Here is a 14086-nt window from a genome sequence, read left to right as displayed (position 1 = left end):
TTGAGGTCTGGAGTTCAAGACCAGCCTGGCCAACATGGTGAAACCCTGCTTCTATCAAAAGTACAAAAAATTAGCCGGGAATGGTGGTACATCTGTGGGGTACATCTGTAATCCCAGTTACTCGGGAGGCTGAGGCACAAGAATCACTTGAACCCAGGAGGCGGAGGTTGCAGTGAGCTGAGATCGTACCACTGTACTCCAGCCTGCGTGATGGAGTGAGACTCCGTCTCAATACAATACAATAAAATAAATAGAAAAATAAATAAAAAATAAGATAGACCAAGAAGTTCTTGGGTTAATAACAACATGAGATTTCAACCTCCATGCAGGGGCACCTCAAGACCAGTGACCTCAGCAGACAGAGAGCGAGAGAGCGAGAGAGCGAGAGAGAGCACGCGAGCATGAGAATTTCATTACCTTGATAATGTCTAAAATATAAATTTATATGTATTTACTTGATGTATTTATTCATTAAATTACCATTATGAAATAAACTGATTTAACAGGTCATTTGTAAAATTGTGAAAATTAGCCCTTGAGCTTGCATTTTTTTTATTCTTACCAGTGAAGTTGGGCTGGGGAAAATTGCTTTGATAGGTGAGTTGCTGGTCCCACCACTGCTTGGTGGGTTTATTCTTTTTTCTTTCTGGCGGCGGTTACAGAACCAAACACGAATCACCTCTTTTTCCATATTGAGCTGATCAGCAATCATAGTGATCTCTTCCGAGGTAGGCTTTTGATTCTGCAGGGTGAAAAAATCCTTTGGAATAACTATCCTTTGGAATAACTTTTTGAACTACTGGCATAATCACATCAGTATATAAATAAACAAATGAGGAGGGACAGGTTAGAAAATGAAGCTGGGATACATATGACCATCCATATTGGGCCACTTTCAACAAAGAGATTCTGTAGATAGAAGTTCTAATGAACATATGCCTACTAAACTTATTCATATTAACTTAGAATAAGTTATCCTTGAATATCTATAGTTTTTCATTTTTAAGATCTATTAATTATGAATGAAATTAACAAAATACCAGTACAACCATATGTATTAGTAGGAATTTAACCTTTCTCCATGCTTCATGCTATCTAATTTGGACCTCACAGTAGGAAAGGCAGGTGTTTCACAGATGAAGGACCTTCAGCTTAAAGAAATCATGTGATTTGCCCAATCAGGGGCAGAGCTGATAAAAATTCCTAATTCAGTGTTCTCCCAATGTGCTCAAGTCTTTTCTGAATTAGAGAAGTCAAAATTTTCTTAAAAGCTTTATTATGATATTACCTGGTTAAAAAAAAATAATTGCCAAATATCTCTTGCATTAACTTAAGCTCCATAGCCTAACACTCAAGGTCTCTAGTGTTCCAATCCCAAACTACTATTCCAGACATACAGACACTACAATTTAACCAACCAACCTACTGGAGTGTCTCCTGATACACCCTATGGATTCCCTCACTTCAGTGTTTCTCCCCCACTCTGAGGGGGAAATGCTCATGTGTTTCCTCCGCTAAAGTACTTTCCCCCCACCTTTTGTAGTCTGTGGAATTAATTCCTATGTATCCTACGTTAGCTGCCACCTCTCTCATACTGAGCGCTTGCATGGATGTGATTCTGGTCTCTCCTGAACCCTGCAGAACTCTGGTTCTGTCTCCTACGTTAGTAACTTACTTACTTCACCTATTCATAATCATCCATAAGGGCAGAGGCTGACATGTCATCTTTTACCACCTACAGTTTCTACTAAGTACTAATGTTAAGTACCACACAGACAATCCCATGTACAGAAAAGTAAAATCCTCACTGACCTCCAAGAAACTCTTCTCTAAGGCCACACGGATGTTGGTCTCTATGCTGGTGCGTTTCTTCCTCCTACGGCTCAAGCCCTCAATTCCTGGAGAATTCAGGGCACTTGGGCTGGAAAGGGACGAATCAGATGAGAGGTTCTCTGTAAGAATGAAGAAAATACAGAAATAAAATTAGCTGAGCACAGTGATTCATATGCATAATATGCATATTAACAAAACTGACAAAATAAACTACATGAAGTATGAAAAGGTTTTCACATAACCTACATTACAATATTGCTTATTGGCCGGGCATGGTGGTTCACACCTGTAAACCTAGCACTTTGGGAGGCGGAGGCGGGAGGATCACTTGAGGTCAGGAGTTCAAGACCAGCCTGGCTAACGTGGTGAAACCCCATCTCTATCAAAAATACAAAAATTAGCTGGGCACGGTGGCGTGCACCTGTGGTCCCAGTTACTTGGGAGGCCGAGGCAGGAGAATCACTTGAATCTGGAAGGCAGAGGTTGCAGTGAGCTGAGATCGTGTCATTGCACTCCAGCCTGGGCAACACAGTGAGACCATGTCTCCCCTTACCTGCTCCTCCGCCCCCCCCCCCCCCCAAAATACATATTTACTACCATGGATATTTCTGCTGCCCTTATTGGCATTCTTTGTCCTAGGATGTTGACAATATTACCACTACTTTTGGATTTCTGTTTCTGAGAAAAAAGAGGTTTACTATTTCTATCCTTAAACTCAGCTCTATGTCTCCAGTTCTGTTTGTTTATAAGTTCTGGCGATAAAAGGAAGAAAGTTTCTTTACTGAACGTTTAATATTTATCTTGTAAATGGCCTCTGATTTTATTGGTATAATCTAGGGTAAAAAGAAAAGAAACAAATGAAATATTTATAAATTCTCTGAAGTTAAATCACAGGGTTCTGTAATTTCACAGTTTAATAACCTTGGGCAAGTCATACACAACTGAGTTTGTTTCTGCTACATGTAAAATAAGATGGAAGGAGTAAACCAGTGGTTCTTATCTGTGGACTCCGGAAACAGATGCCTAGGCCTCACCCACAGCTACTGAATAAAACTGTCCAAGGATGCGTGTTTCAGGTTTGTCTTTTCCAAAGGCCTATTTTTTGTTCATATCTACAATAAGAACCATAGTTTAAGGGATCTATATGACTCCTACAGCTTTCACAGTCTATGATACTGTGACTCAAAATTCCAATCTTCCAAAAGGAACTCTCAGAACAAAAAAACGTAAGACTAAGCTAGTAGTCCAACTTTTCTGAATGATATGTGTGGTCATCTGAAATAACAAAAGCAGCAATATTGCAAGAACAAGTTCTATGATAATTCATCAAGGAAGAAACAATAAGCTTCTACTTCAAGCTTACCTAAATACAAAAGCCTTCTTATCCTATTCCTTCAACTGTGTGTGTGTGTGTGTGTGTTCCTTTCCTGGCTCAAATACAAGAAGTATTTCGGGCTAAAAATTATTGCTAATTATTTACACTGTAATTACTAGAATATTTAAATGAATCGGCTTTCTGATTTATATTACCATAATTCATAATGATCCTCCCAGAATTAGTAAGCTTCAAGGTTCCATAATAACAAAAATAGAGTAAGAAACATAAACCCCAATTTATATAACAATCCCCCTGTAAAATTCCAACGAATGACAAAGAAATGTCTTATATAGTCACTTACCTGCATCATTCAGCCACTTCTCTAAAAGTGGCTTCAACTTGCACATGTTCTTAAAGCTGAGGTTCAAGGCTTCAAAGCGAGAGATGGTAGTTTGGCTGAAGTCATTTCCATATAGTTTCCCCATAGCGAGCCCAACATCACCCTACACACAATACAGAGCAGGAGAAGAGGAGAGGAAAGACAGAGTCATCTCACCAATGCTTAAAGCCTTCACTCTGGGGTGTTGCTCCAGTAACTGCTTTAGACAGAGTCAATAATTATTCCACTTACGGGGTCCCACATAAATTCCATTCCTAAGCCAGTTACAGTGTTACTGTGAGGACTCTGTCAGGCCTGATCATTATAATGTTCAATACTGTCCCACATACTTTCCCATTTTGAATCTCTTCTTGCCACCTTATGTAATCATGGAGATACCAAAATTTCAACTAGGTATCAAAAATAGTGCTAATATTCTAACAAGCCCCTTAAATGATACAACCAAAGTGATTTAAGTAATCTTTAAAAATGTATTTATCTGGTCTGGGCACAGTGGCTCACACCTTTAATCCCAGCATTTTGGGAGGCCTAGGCCTACATGGGTGGATTACTTGAGCCCAGGATTTCCAGACCAGCCTGGGGAACGTGGCAAAACATCTAAAAAAAAAAAAAAAAAAATACAAATATCAGCCAGGCGTGGTGGCTTGTGCCTGTAGTCCTAGCCATTTGAGAGGCTGAGGTGGAAGGATCCCTTGAGCCCAGGAGGTCAAGGCTGTAGCAAGCTGTTATCGTGCCACTGCACTCCAGTCTGGGTGACAGAGCGAGACCCTGTCTCAAAAAAAGAAAAAAAATAAAAAAATAAAAAAAAATAAATTTATCTGTATCACCTACAGATATTAAGTATAACTCTCTAGATAACCTAAGATATTCCTGAACTAACCAAACTTCCCAAAAATCAGTTTAAAAATTAGAAATCATCTCTTTCTTCTTTTCCCTATCAAGTATTTCTGGAAGCAGTGAAAAAAAAAAATCTATTTTCACTTCTAGTTTGGATTTCAAAGTTAGTTACAAAAAACAGGTATTCTAAAAGACTACTTTTGTAACCATCATAGAAATAGAAATTCACAGTAGAGAGGTTTGACCCATTTAGTCAAACCTTCATGGGCACTGGAAACTTGGTAACCTTATAGCAATAGAACAATGATGCCCTGAATATATTACAAAAGATGTCTTTCTCTATAAGCCTATAACCTTTGAAATGTATACAGAGCTTTTCTTCTTGCTGAATCTCTCTTGTTCAAGCTGGAAAAAAAGGGTATCTTAATAGTTACTTTATATACAGGAAACAGAAGCTCACGGAGTTTAAATGATTCACCCATTCATTTCAATTAGTTTAGTGACAGGGCAGAAAGGCAACATTATTTCTGGTCCAAAGTACTATACAACTAATCCTACTATGAGACAGCCAACTCTCAACTATCCTGGCAACACTTATTTTGAACTGGGATTATCCCAGTCCTTTGATTCCTCCCTACCCCTAATCCATCTTTTGAATACTACATTTTTTATTAGCACCTACATTAGGTGGTAGTTGGGTTACAAAAAATAACATATTTTTAAAACCCCATTTTCTTTTTGGTGAGCTACTTCTGACAAAAAGTTTAACAGTGAGAAATATTGAAATGTAAGACAAAATGAGGCACACAGAATACCTGAACTTCAAGTGACTGATATCTTCTGCCTTCCCATATAGCCACCAGCCACATGTGGCTATTTAAATTAATTAAAATCCAATAAATTAAAAATTCAGTTCCTTAGCACCACTAGCCCTTCCAAGTGCTCAATAGCCATAAGTAAGACAGTGGCTATTGTGTTGGACAACACAAATACAGAACATCCCATAATCACAAAATTTTAATGACAGTTCTGAACATACTGAAGTAGACTGTTTATTACTTTCCTTCCAATTACAGTAAAATGGAAAGAGCCAGAATTAGTGGTGAGCAGGGCATAAGTGCTATCCATTATACTGTATACAAATATGTCTAAAGATATAGATGATTATGTTTATCTATACTTATATCGCTGTATTTTTATTAAATGTTACTTCATTCAGGCAGGCCACAGTGGTTCACACCCGTAATCCCAGCACTTTAAGAGGCCAAGGCAGGTGGATTATTTGAGGTCAGGAGTTCAAGACCAGCCTGGTCAACATGGCGAAACTCCTGTTTCTACTAAAAATACAAAAATTAGTCGGGTGTGGTGGTGCACCCCTGTAATCCCAGCTACTCAGGAGGCTGAGGCATGAGAACTGCTTGAAACCCGGGAGGCAGAGGTTGCAGTGAGCCGAGATCAGGCTACTGCACTCCAGCCTGGGTGACAGAGTGAGACTCTTTCAAAAAAATAAATAGAAGAAAATAAAATAAAATGTTACTTCAATCAAATATTCACTAAGTGCCTACTATATGTCAAGCACTGAACTTATGCATTGTGTATCACATATATTCATGTCATGGTCACCTTGTTTAGATTATAGCTGGTGCCAATTAAACCTTGTAATTCTTTGAGTATAAGAACTTACGTAGCAGTTAGATGGCAATAAGCGTTTTCTGGCACAATAGGTGCTAGTTGGGTTAAAAAACAACCTATTTTTAAAACCCCATTTTAAGCTATAAATTTTCACAAACTTCTATGTTATTATAAAAGTATATAAAAGTAACAATTTAACAAGTAAAAAATAAATCAACAGCCTAGGAAACACAAGACCCCATCTCTACCAAACACAAAAATATTAGTTGGGTGTGGTGTGTGTGTCTGTAGTCTCAGCTACTTGGAAGGCTGAGGTGGGAGGATCACTTGACCCCAGAAGTTTGAGGCTGCAGTGAGATATAATTGTGCCACTGCACTTCAGCCAGAGCCAACAGAGTGATACTCTCTCTCTTAAAAAAAAAAAAAAAGTAAATAAAATATATATTAAAAAATCATGACAGTAATTATAAGAATTGATACCTTAAGGTGGTGGCTGGAAATAAAGCTATGCCATTAACTAACTAGAACCATGATAATAAACTCACTTTATCATTTATTAATAATATGTTTTATTTCACATTTAAATTGCTTAACTGAATAAAAAGCAACAGGTTCCTCAGTTAACATACTAATTTTCATTAATTTGGTACAGGCTTGGTTTAATGCTTTCATGACAATCCAACTCACAACCATCTTGGGTTATCACTCACAAAAGTAAACGTTTTAAGTAGTCGATTCATATACAATCTTAACTATATTATATCCCTTTGATATTTTTAAAAATAACAAAACAAAAAAGGAACAAAAACTGGGACTGGGAAATAATGAATGTACCACATGTGATAAATGTATTATACTATGACATGCTTTCTAACTATGCAAAGACAGCCATGGTAATCCTTTAATAAGCAATTATGTAATTAGAAAATAACTGTTTAAAACATCTAATAATATGCATACTTACACAGAGGATAGAGCTTTTTTTATTTCAGCAAATTAATGGCTAAAACTTTCTCTTTGTGTGTGTACATAAATAAATTGGACACAGAACAACCTTCAAATACCTAAAATTAAAGTATCTGACTTACAAACAGAGGTTGATAGACTGATTTTCCATTCTGCAGCAGTAGTATGTACTTTAATCCACATAGTCCAAGTTTGTGAACCATTGCCACTGCTGTCTCAAAGTCATTTTGAAAAATAAGGAATGGTCATGCCAAAAAATAGGATAAAACCACAAAATAAAACACCAGACCATAGGGAAGCTCCTTTACCTGGAGGGATGTGCGGAGGCAGAGAAAAACATAACACTGGCAATATGCTGGGTCAAATGCAGAAAGGCAAACCACTATTTGAGTAAAAGCTAAAGATTTTTAAAAGCCTTAACATCTTTGGCATATCACTTAGACAACAATCTCTCAGGGAACCCAAGAGTATACTGTGCTGATAGTTCAAAACTTGAGGCACTGCTAAATATGCTAACTGTATACTTATTTCAGCATCCTAACTTACTCATATCAATCTAGTTTTATGTTTAGCTTTCTTTTTTTTTGAGACAGAGTCTCGCTCTGTCACCCAGGCTGGAGTGCAGTGGTGTGATCTCGGCTCACTGTAATCTCTACCTCCCAGGTTGAAGCAATTCTCCCTGCCTCAGCCTCCTGATTAGCTGGGATTACAGGCATCCGCCATCATGCCCGGCTAATTTTTGTATTTTTTAGTAGAGATGCGGTTTCACCATGTCGGCGAGGCTGGTCTTGAACTCCTGACCTCAGGCGATCCACCTGTCTCGGCCTCCCAAAGTGCTGGGATTACAGGTGTGAGTCACCGTGCCTGGCCTAGCTTTCTTTTTAAAACAAGTCAGATCATTTAAGATGCTTTGAAAGGATCAAAATGTTTCTGGATAATTTGCTTCTTCATAAGTCAAACTCCTCACAAATGTAACTGTATTTCCTCTAAAATCACGCCTATTTAAAAAATCATTTTATATTCCCAAACACAACTGATTTCTTTGAGCAAAAATGAATTCCCAAAGAAATATAAGCCTGGGTTGGGCGTGGTGGCTCACACCTGTAATCTCAGCACTTTGGGAAGCTGACGTGGATGGATTTGGTTGAGCCCAGGAGTTTGAGACCAGCCTGGGCAACATGACAAGACCTCGTCTCTACAAAAAATACAAAAATTAGCTGGGTGTGATGGTGTGCCTGAGTCCCAGCTACTCAGGAGACGGAAGCAGGAGAATCCTTTGACCCCTGGAGGTTAAGGCTGCAGTGAGCCGTGATCATGACACTGTACTCCAGCCTGGGTGACAGACCGAGGCCCTGTCTCAAAAAAAAAAAAAAAAAAAAAAAAAAAGATATATATAAAGATACATATAAATGTGTTCTTAAAAACACCCATAGTACACGCAGGATGCTATCCTTGGATTTTGACCTACCAGGCCAGGTGGAGCATTACTGTACTTTCAACACAAAGTAATTTGAATAATATTTAAGTAGTGGCTTAAAAACTTCAAACAGTAATTATATTCCCTGGAAAGAAAATATCAGATTTTTCCTGATTCCATAAAAGCACCCAATCTAATCCATACTTCCGCCCTTTTTTTTTTTAACCTAATGATCTTATACCATTTTACATAAATTTCATTCAGTTTAATTCTTTGCCTGCTTTAAAATTATTATTTACAGGCTGGGCACAGTGGCTCACACCTGTAATCCTAGCACTTTGGGAGGCCAAGGCAGGAGGGTTGCTTGAGGCCAAGAGTTCAAGACCAACCTGGCCAACATAGTGAGACCCTGTCTCTAAAAAACATGTATTATTTATGACAGGTTAATCAAAGAGTCAGTGGTAGTGCTTAGAACAAACGAAAATGCCATGTATCCAGACAACTGTTTAATTAATTTATTAAATATATTCACTTTTCTTTAAAAGTCCTTGATTAGCTGACAAATTGTAGAAAATTAATTTGGATATTGGCTAATTTGGGGTTTTCATCTTCTATAGATTCTTGCTTGATTAACTGGTTTTAGCATAGGCTTAGAGAGTGTGTGTGCCTGTGCCTGCATGCCTGTCTTCATCACCCTTTCTCTTCCAAAAAGTTATTTTTATTTTTAATTTTTATTAATTTTTATCTTTTTAGAGACAGTGTTTTGCTCTATCACCCAGGCTGGAGTGCAATGGAGCAATAATGGCTCACTGCAGCCTCGACCTCCCAGGTTCAAGCAATCCTCCCACCTCAGCCTCCTGATAGCTTGAACTACAGGCATGTGCCACCACACCCAGTTAAATTTTTTATTTACTCTTTGGAGAGACAGGGTCCCACCAGAGACCAGGCTGGTCTCCATCTCCTGGGCTCAAGCAATCCTCCCACCTCAGTCTCCCAAAGTGCTGGGATTACAGATGACAGCTACTGAAACCCACTACAAAAAAACTGTTTTTAAATAAGCCTTCTAAACTTTTCCCCTTTTAGCTACTAAAATACACCCTGTAATCTTTACTCTCTCTTCATCTTACATATGAAGCACTAAGGTCTACTACCAGATATTCTTCAATAACAAAATCCTTAGTACAGTCAAAATATCCTCCAACATAATCTTTTAAACTCTTCACAATTTACTGATATAATTATGATTTCAGAGGCATGTGTTCTGAAAGGAATCATAAAGCTTCTAGACCAACATTAAACCATACATTAAAAATGCAGGAAAAGGCTAACAAAAAGGTACAGTTTAAAACCAAAAAACAACATGGCTGAGGAATATATTGTATCTTAGAAGCCTCTTTGGACGTGTAAAGCAAATACAGTTGTCCCTCGGTATGCACAAAGGATTGGTTTCGGGACCTCCCTTGGATACCAAAATCCACTGATGCTCAAGTCCTCAAAATTATAAAATGCGTATTTGTATATAACATATGTGTATCCTCCCATATACCTTAAATCATCTCTAGGTTACTTATAATACTTAATATAATATAAATGCTATGTAAATCATTGTATTGCTTAGGAAATAATGGCAAGAAAAAAAGTCTACACATGTTCAGTACAGACATGACCATCCTTTTTCATCCCCTGCCCCAAATATTTTAGACTGGTCAAATCCACAGATGTGGAATCCATGAATACAGAGAGCCAACTGAATTTGGACCCAGCCAAGGAGGGCAATCAATGTAAGGCCAATTCACCCTACCTGAGTGAATCCAAGTTTGATTCGTCTTTGTTTGAAGGTCTTGGCAAACTGCTCAAGCTCCTCAAGGTCACTGGGCTCCTCCAAGCTGGGAGTATCAATTCGCTTTGGTGTTGACTGGCTCTGTGGAAGTGTCTGAATTGGGGTTGCTGCTATTGTGCGTGTTGGGGTTGCTGGCTGTTACAGAAAGAATAAAATAATGAGGAAAAACATGTGAAGAGATATTTAGGCTTACTCCAAGTAAACAATTGAAGGAAACAGCCACATTTATGGAGAACAATGAAGACCATGTAACACTACAGAATGTACAACATAATGTTCAGTGAGCAAAGCAGACAGTGAAACTACGTATGCGGTAATTACAAGTAAGGTTAAGCATGTAACTCTATAGAAAAAACATGAATACACAAAAACGAAATCTATTATAACTGGGTTTTCAAATGGTCTGAATACATATATCTTATGTCTTTTAATAAATTACTCTTTATTTCAAAAAATCTATTTCATAAGTCTAGCGCTTCAACTGTCAAAGCAGTAGAGTCTTGTTTATCACTATTACATCTCCAACTTGTGACACAGTATTATAAAAATAGTATTCAAGATCATTAAAACTATTTTAAGGGGGAAAAGTAAACCACCTGTAGTTTAAATATCTTATAACAGGTTTCACTTTTGTGTATCTGTTCCAGTTTTTTCCCCAAGGACCTATATTTTTAAACCTTCACTGTAATTATGGTATACATAATTTTACTCTCTGCTTTTCTCATTTAAGATTGTTTTAACTTTTTTCTGTGGTATTTCAGTCTTCATAATTATCCTTTTTAAAAACTAACGCAATACTCTGATAATTTACTTAACCAGTTCTTAATTGCTAGACAGTTTTCGTGTTTTCACTAACATAGATAACACAATGAAAAACTTCATGCATATTAGTTATTTTTTCCACCTATGTGCGTAATTAGTTCTTTTAAGATAAATTCTCAAGGGCTTTTCTGGCAACTAGATAAACAATTTCACGGCTTTTGATACATATCATAAGGTTGGTTCCCACTTTGCAACACTCTTCCACATGACTTGGTTAGCAGTTTAAAAAAATGTTTTGCTAATTCAAGAAGTAAATGGTAGTTCCCTGCTGCTTTAATTTGTATTTCTCTTACTACTCAAGGTCAAAATTTTCCCATGTGTCAATTGTTATCTGTATTTCCTTGGATGTGAATTGGATTTCTGTCCTTAACCAATTTATATATTAATGATACCCTTATTCTCATCCTTATCCTTAGAGAGATCCTCAAATTTTATAGAGTAAGCTTTGTCATATTAACGCAAATGCTTTTTCCAATTTGCTTTCTTTATTTTTCAGTGTATATAAACCTTTAAATTGTCATTTGGGTTAGCTTTTAATTTTCCTTTCTAATATATCCTGTGACTTCAAATCTGAGAAAGCTTCACTTATTTCTAACATTGATAAAAATTCCTTATAATCTGCTATCTTCTTCTATGTGTTGTTGAATATTTGATTATTTAAATCCATGTATAGTTTATTTTGGGACATGAGGATATAGTCCCTTTTTAAAAAGAAAATACTCAACTTTCTTATCACACAAACATAAGGTTATTCTGTTCTATTCACAAGCCCTGAGTGGAACACACCTCACTAGTGGGAGGTGCTGCCTGACTGCATCTTAGTTGCTCAGTTGTCCCCTCCTGTGAACAGTAGCCCAGGTGAGCGATTATAAACCAGGATTACAGATAAAGTCTGTGGCTGTGAATTTTTCTTCTTCAAATTGAGATGAGTTATATAACCCTGACCTTTACCTTATGAGTCAAGGCTTCCTCCAAAGGAACTAACTATCCCAGAAAACTACAGAATAAGCATTACACGGGTGACAACTGAAGTTCCTCTCTTATCATCCTGTTTCAATGACAACAACAAAGTTCATTTCCATGTCATGCTGACACTGCGTAATTTTCAACCTGATCATTCTGGAGTACCCAAAACCACCACCAACCATAGTAGACTCCCATGTGGCTGTACAATTCTCACAGCGAAACTGGTTGACAGTTAGAGGTGAGTCTTAACTATCATATTGTTACTTCATCTCCGGGGTTGAAGTAGCCCCATTCTCAAATAATAAAGGACTAAAAATAGCTTAGGTAACTTTAGATGGGGTGGTTACAGATAAGTTACCCCAACTCCAGAAACCTCAGGCTGGACTGGGCCAGATCTAGAAATGGCAGAGTAGAATTCAGTGAGCAGGAGTCAGGATGAAGCTACAACAGCCCTGCCACCATATGCAGAGCATGCAGCCCAGGAAGGAGTCTCTGGTATAGACTTTTTTCAAAAACCCCAACCTCACTCTCTACATACAGTCATACAACTGCTACTAATTGTAGTAGCAGTTACTACAGATAGTAGTAGATACAGAACATTCTCATCACTCCCAAAAGTTCCCTTGTTCCCTTTGTAGTTAATCCCCATCATTAGCCCCCAGTCTCTGGCAACCACTAATATGTTTTATGTGCCTTACTTTTGTGTTTTCTAAAATGCCATGTGCACTGAATCATACTGTATGCAGTCTTTTATGTCTTCTTTCATGTAGTATAATGCTTTTGACATTCACAGGAGCTGCATGTATCAGAAGCACTTTTTTTTTATTGCTAAGTAGCATTCCATCATATGGATATGCGTAAAATTTATGTTACCTAGTCACCAGCTGATGTATATTTAGGTTGTTTCCAGTTTGAGGTGAATAAAGCTGCTATAAACATTCACGTACAAGTCTTTGTGTGGACGTATGCTTTCATTTCTAGGGATTGAACTGCTGGGTCACGAGGTACACAGACATTTAATTTTATAAGATACTGCCAGTCTGGTGCAGTGGCTCACACCTGTCATCTCAACACTTTGGGAGGCCAAGACAGGCAGATTGCTTGAGCCCAGGAGTTTAAGACCAGCCTAGGCAACATGGCAAAACCTCACCTCTTCAAAAAATAGCTGGGCGTGGTGGTGCACGCCTGTAATCCCAGTTACTCAGGAGGCTGAAGTAGGAGGATCACTTGAGCTTAGGAGGTCACGCTGCTGCAGTGGGCTGTGATTGTGCCACTGCACTCCAGCCTGGGTGACAGAGCAAGACCTTGCCTCCCTCTCAACCCCCAAAAAAGAAACTGCCAAAATAATTTCCAAAGTTGTGTGTACCATTTTGCAACACCACTAAGCAATGCATGCGAACTCTAGTTGCTTTATCTTCTTGTCAACACTTCGTCTTGTTATAGCCTTTTAAATTTTGCTTGTTCTAGTGAGTGTGCAGTGATATTTCATTTAAATTTTCCTGATGACTAACGGTTTTTGAGCATCTTTTCATATGCCTGCTGGAAATTTACATATCTTCTTTGGTGAAGTACCTCCAATTTTTTTGCTGCCCATTCCCTTAAATCAGATTGTCTTATTGCTAACTTGAATGAGTTCTTTAGACATTCTGAACACAAACCTTTTATCAGGTAAGTTTCATAAAAATATTTTCTCCCCATCTGTGGTTTTCTTTTCATTCACTTGAGAGAAGCTTTTAATTTTTATGAAATTAAATTTATCAGTTTTATATTTTATGGTGCTTTTTATGTCCTATTTAAGAAATCCTTGGGTTAGGCAAGGACACAAAGATTTTTTTCCAAGTTTTTTTCTCTAAGTTTAGGTCTACAACCCATCAAACAAATCTTTGTATATGGTGTGAAATAATAGTCAAGGTTTTTTTCCCCCGCCTATTGTTTCTGCAGCATTTTTTAAAGTGACTTTTTTTCCCACTGAAATTCTTTGGTACCTTTGGCAAATCAGTTGGCCATATACGTGTGGGTCTACTGGACCTTCTATTCTGTTCCACTGATCTCTAT

The 14086-nt window shown here is 37.8% G+C and overlaps 1 protein-coding gene across 5 annotated transcripts in view; it reads right to left on the bottom strand.

Moving 5' to 3' along the window:
• The window catches only part of POU2F1 (POU class 2 homeobox 1), a 204459-nt gene that overhangs the window by 27818 nt on the left and 162555 nt on the right, over window positions 1-14086 (bottom strand). For all 5 annotated transcript variants that reach the window (XM_010371799.2, XM_030936357.1, XM_030936354.1 and 2 more), the window contains 4 exons: window positions 10205-10378; window positions 3513-3654; window positions 1813-1952; window positions 563-742 (listed from right to left, as the gene is read on the bottom strand). In XM_010371799.2, the coding sequence (XP_010370101.1) occupies window positions 563-742; window positions 1813-1952; window positions 3513-3654; window positions 10205-10378 (636 nt within the window). The remainder of the gene's footprint in view (window positions 1-562; window positions 743-1812; window positions 1953-3512; window positions 3655-10204; window positions 10379-14086) is intronic.

The sequence above is a fragment of the Rhinopithecus roxellana genome, chromosome 8, assembly GCF_007565055.1.
Source record: "Rhinopithecus roxellana isolate Shanxi Qingling chromosome 8, ASM756505v1, whole genome shotgun sequence".
NCBI classification, from domain to species: Eukaryota; Metazoa; Chordata; class Mammalia; order Primates; family Cercopithecidae; genus Rhinopithecus; species Rhinopithecus roxellana.
Note: the sequence above shows the minus strand (reverse complement) of the source record. Positions and strands in the feature narration are given on the sequence as shown.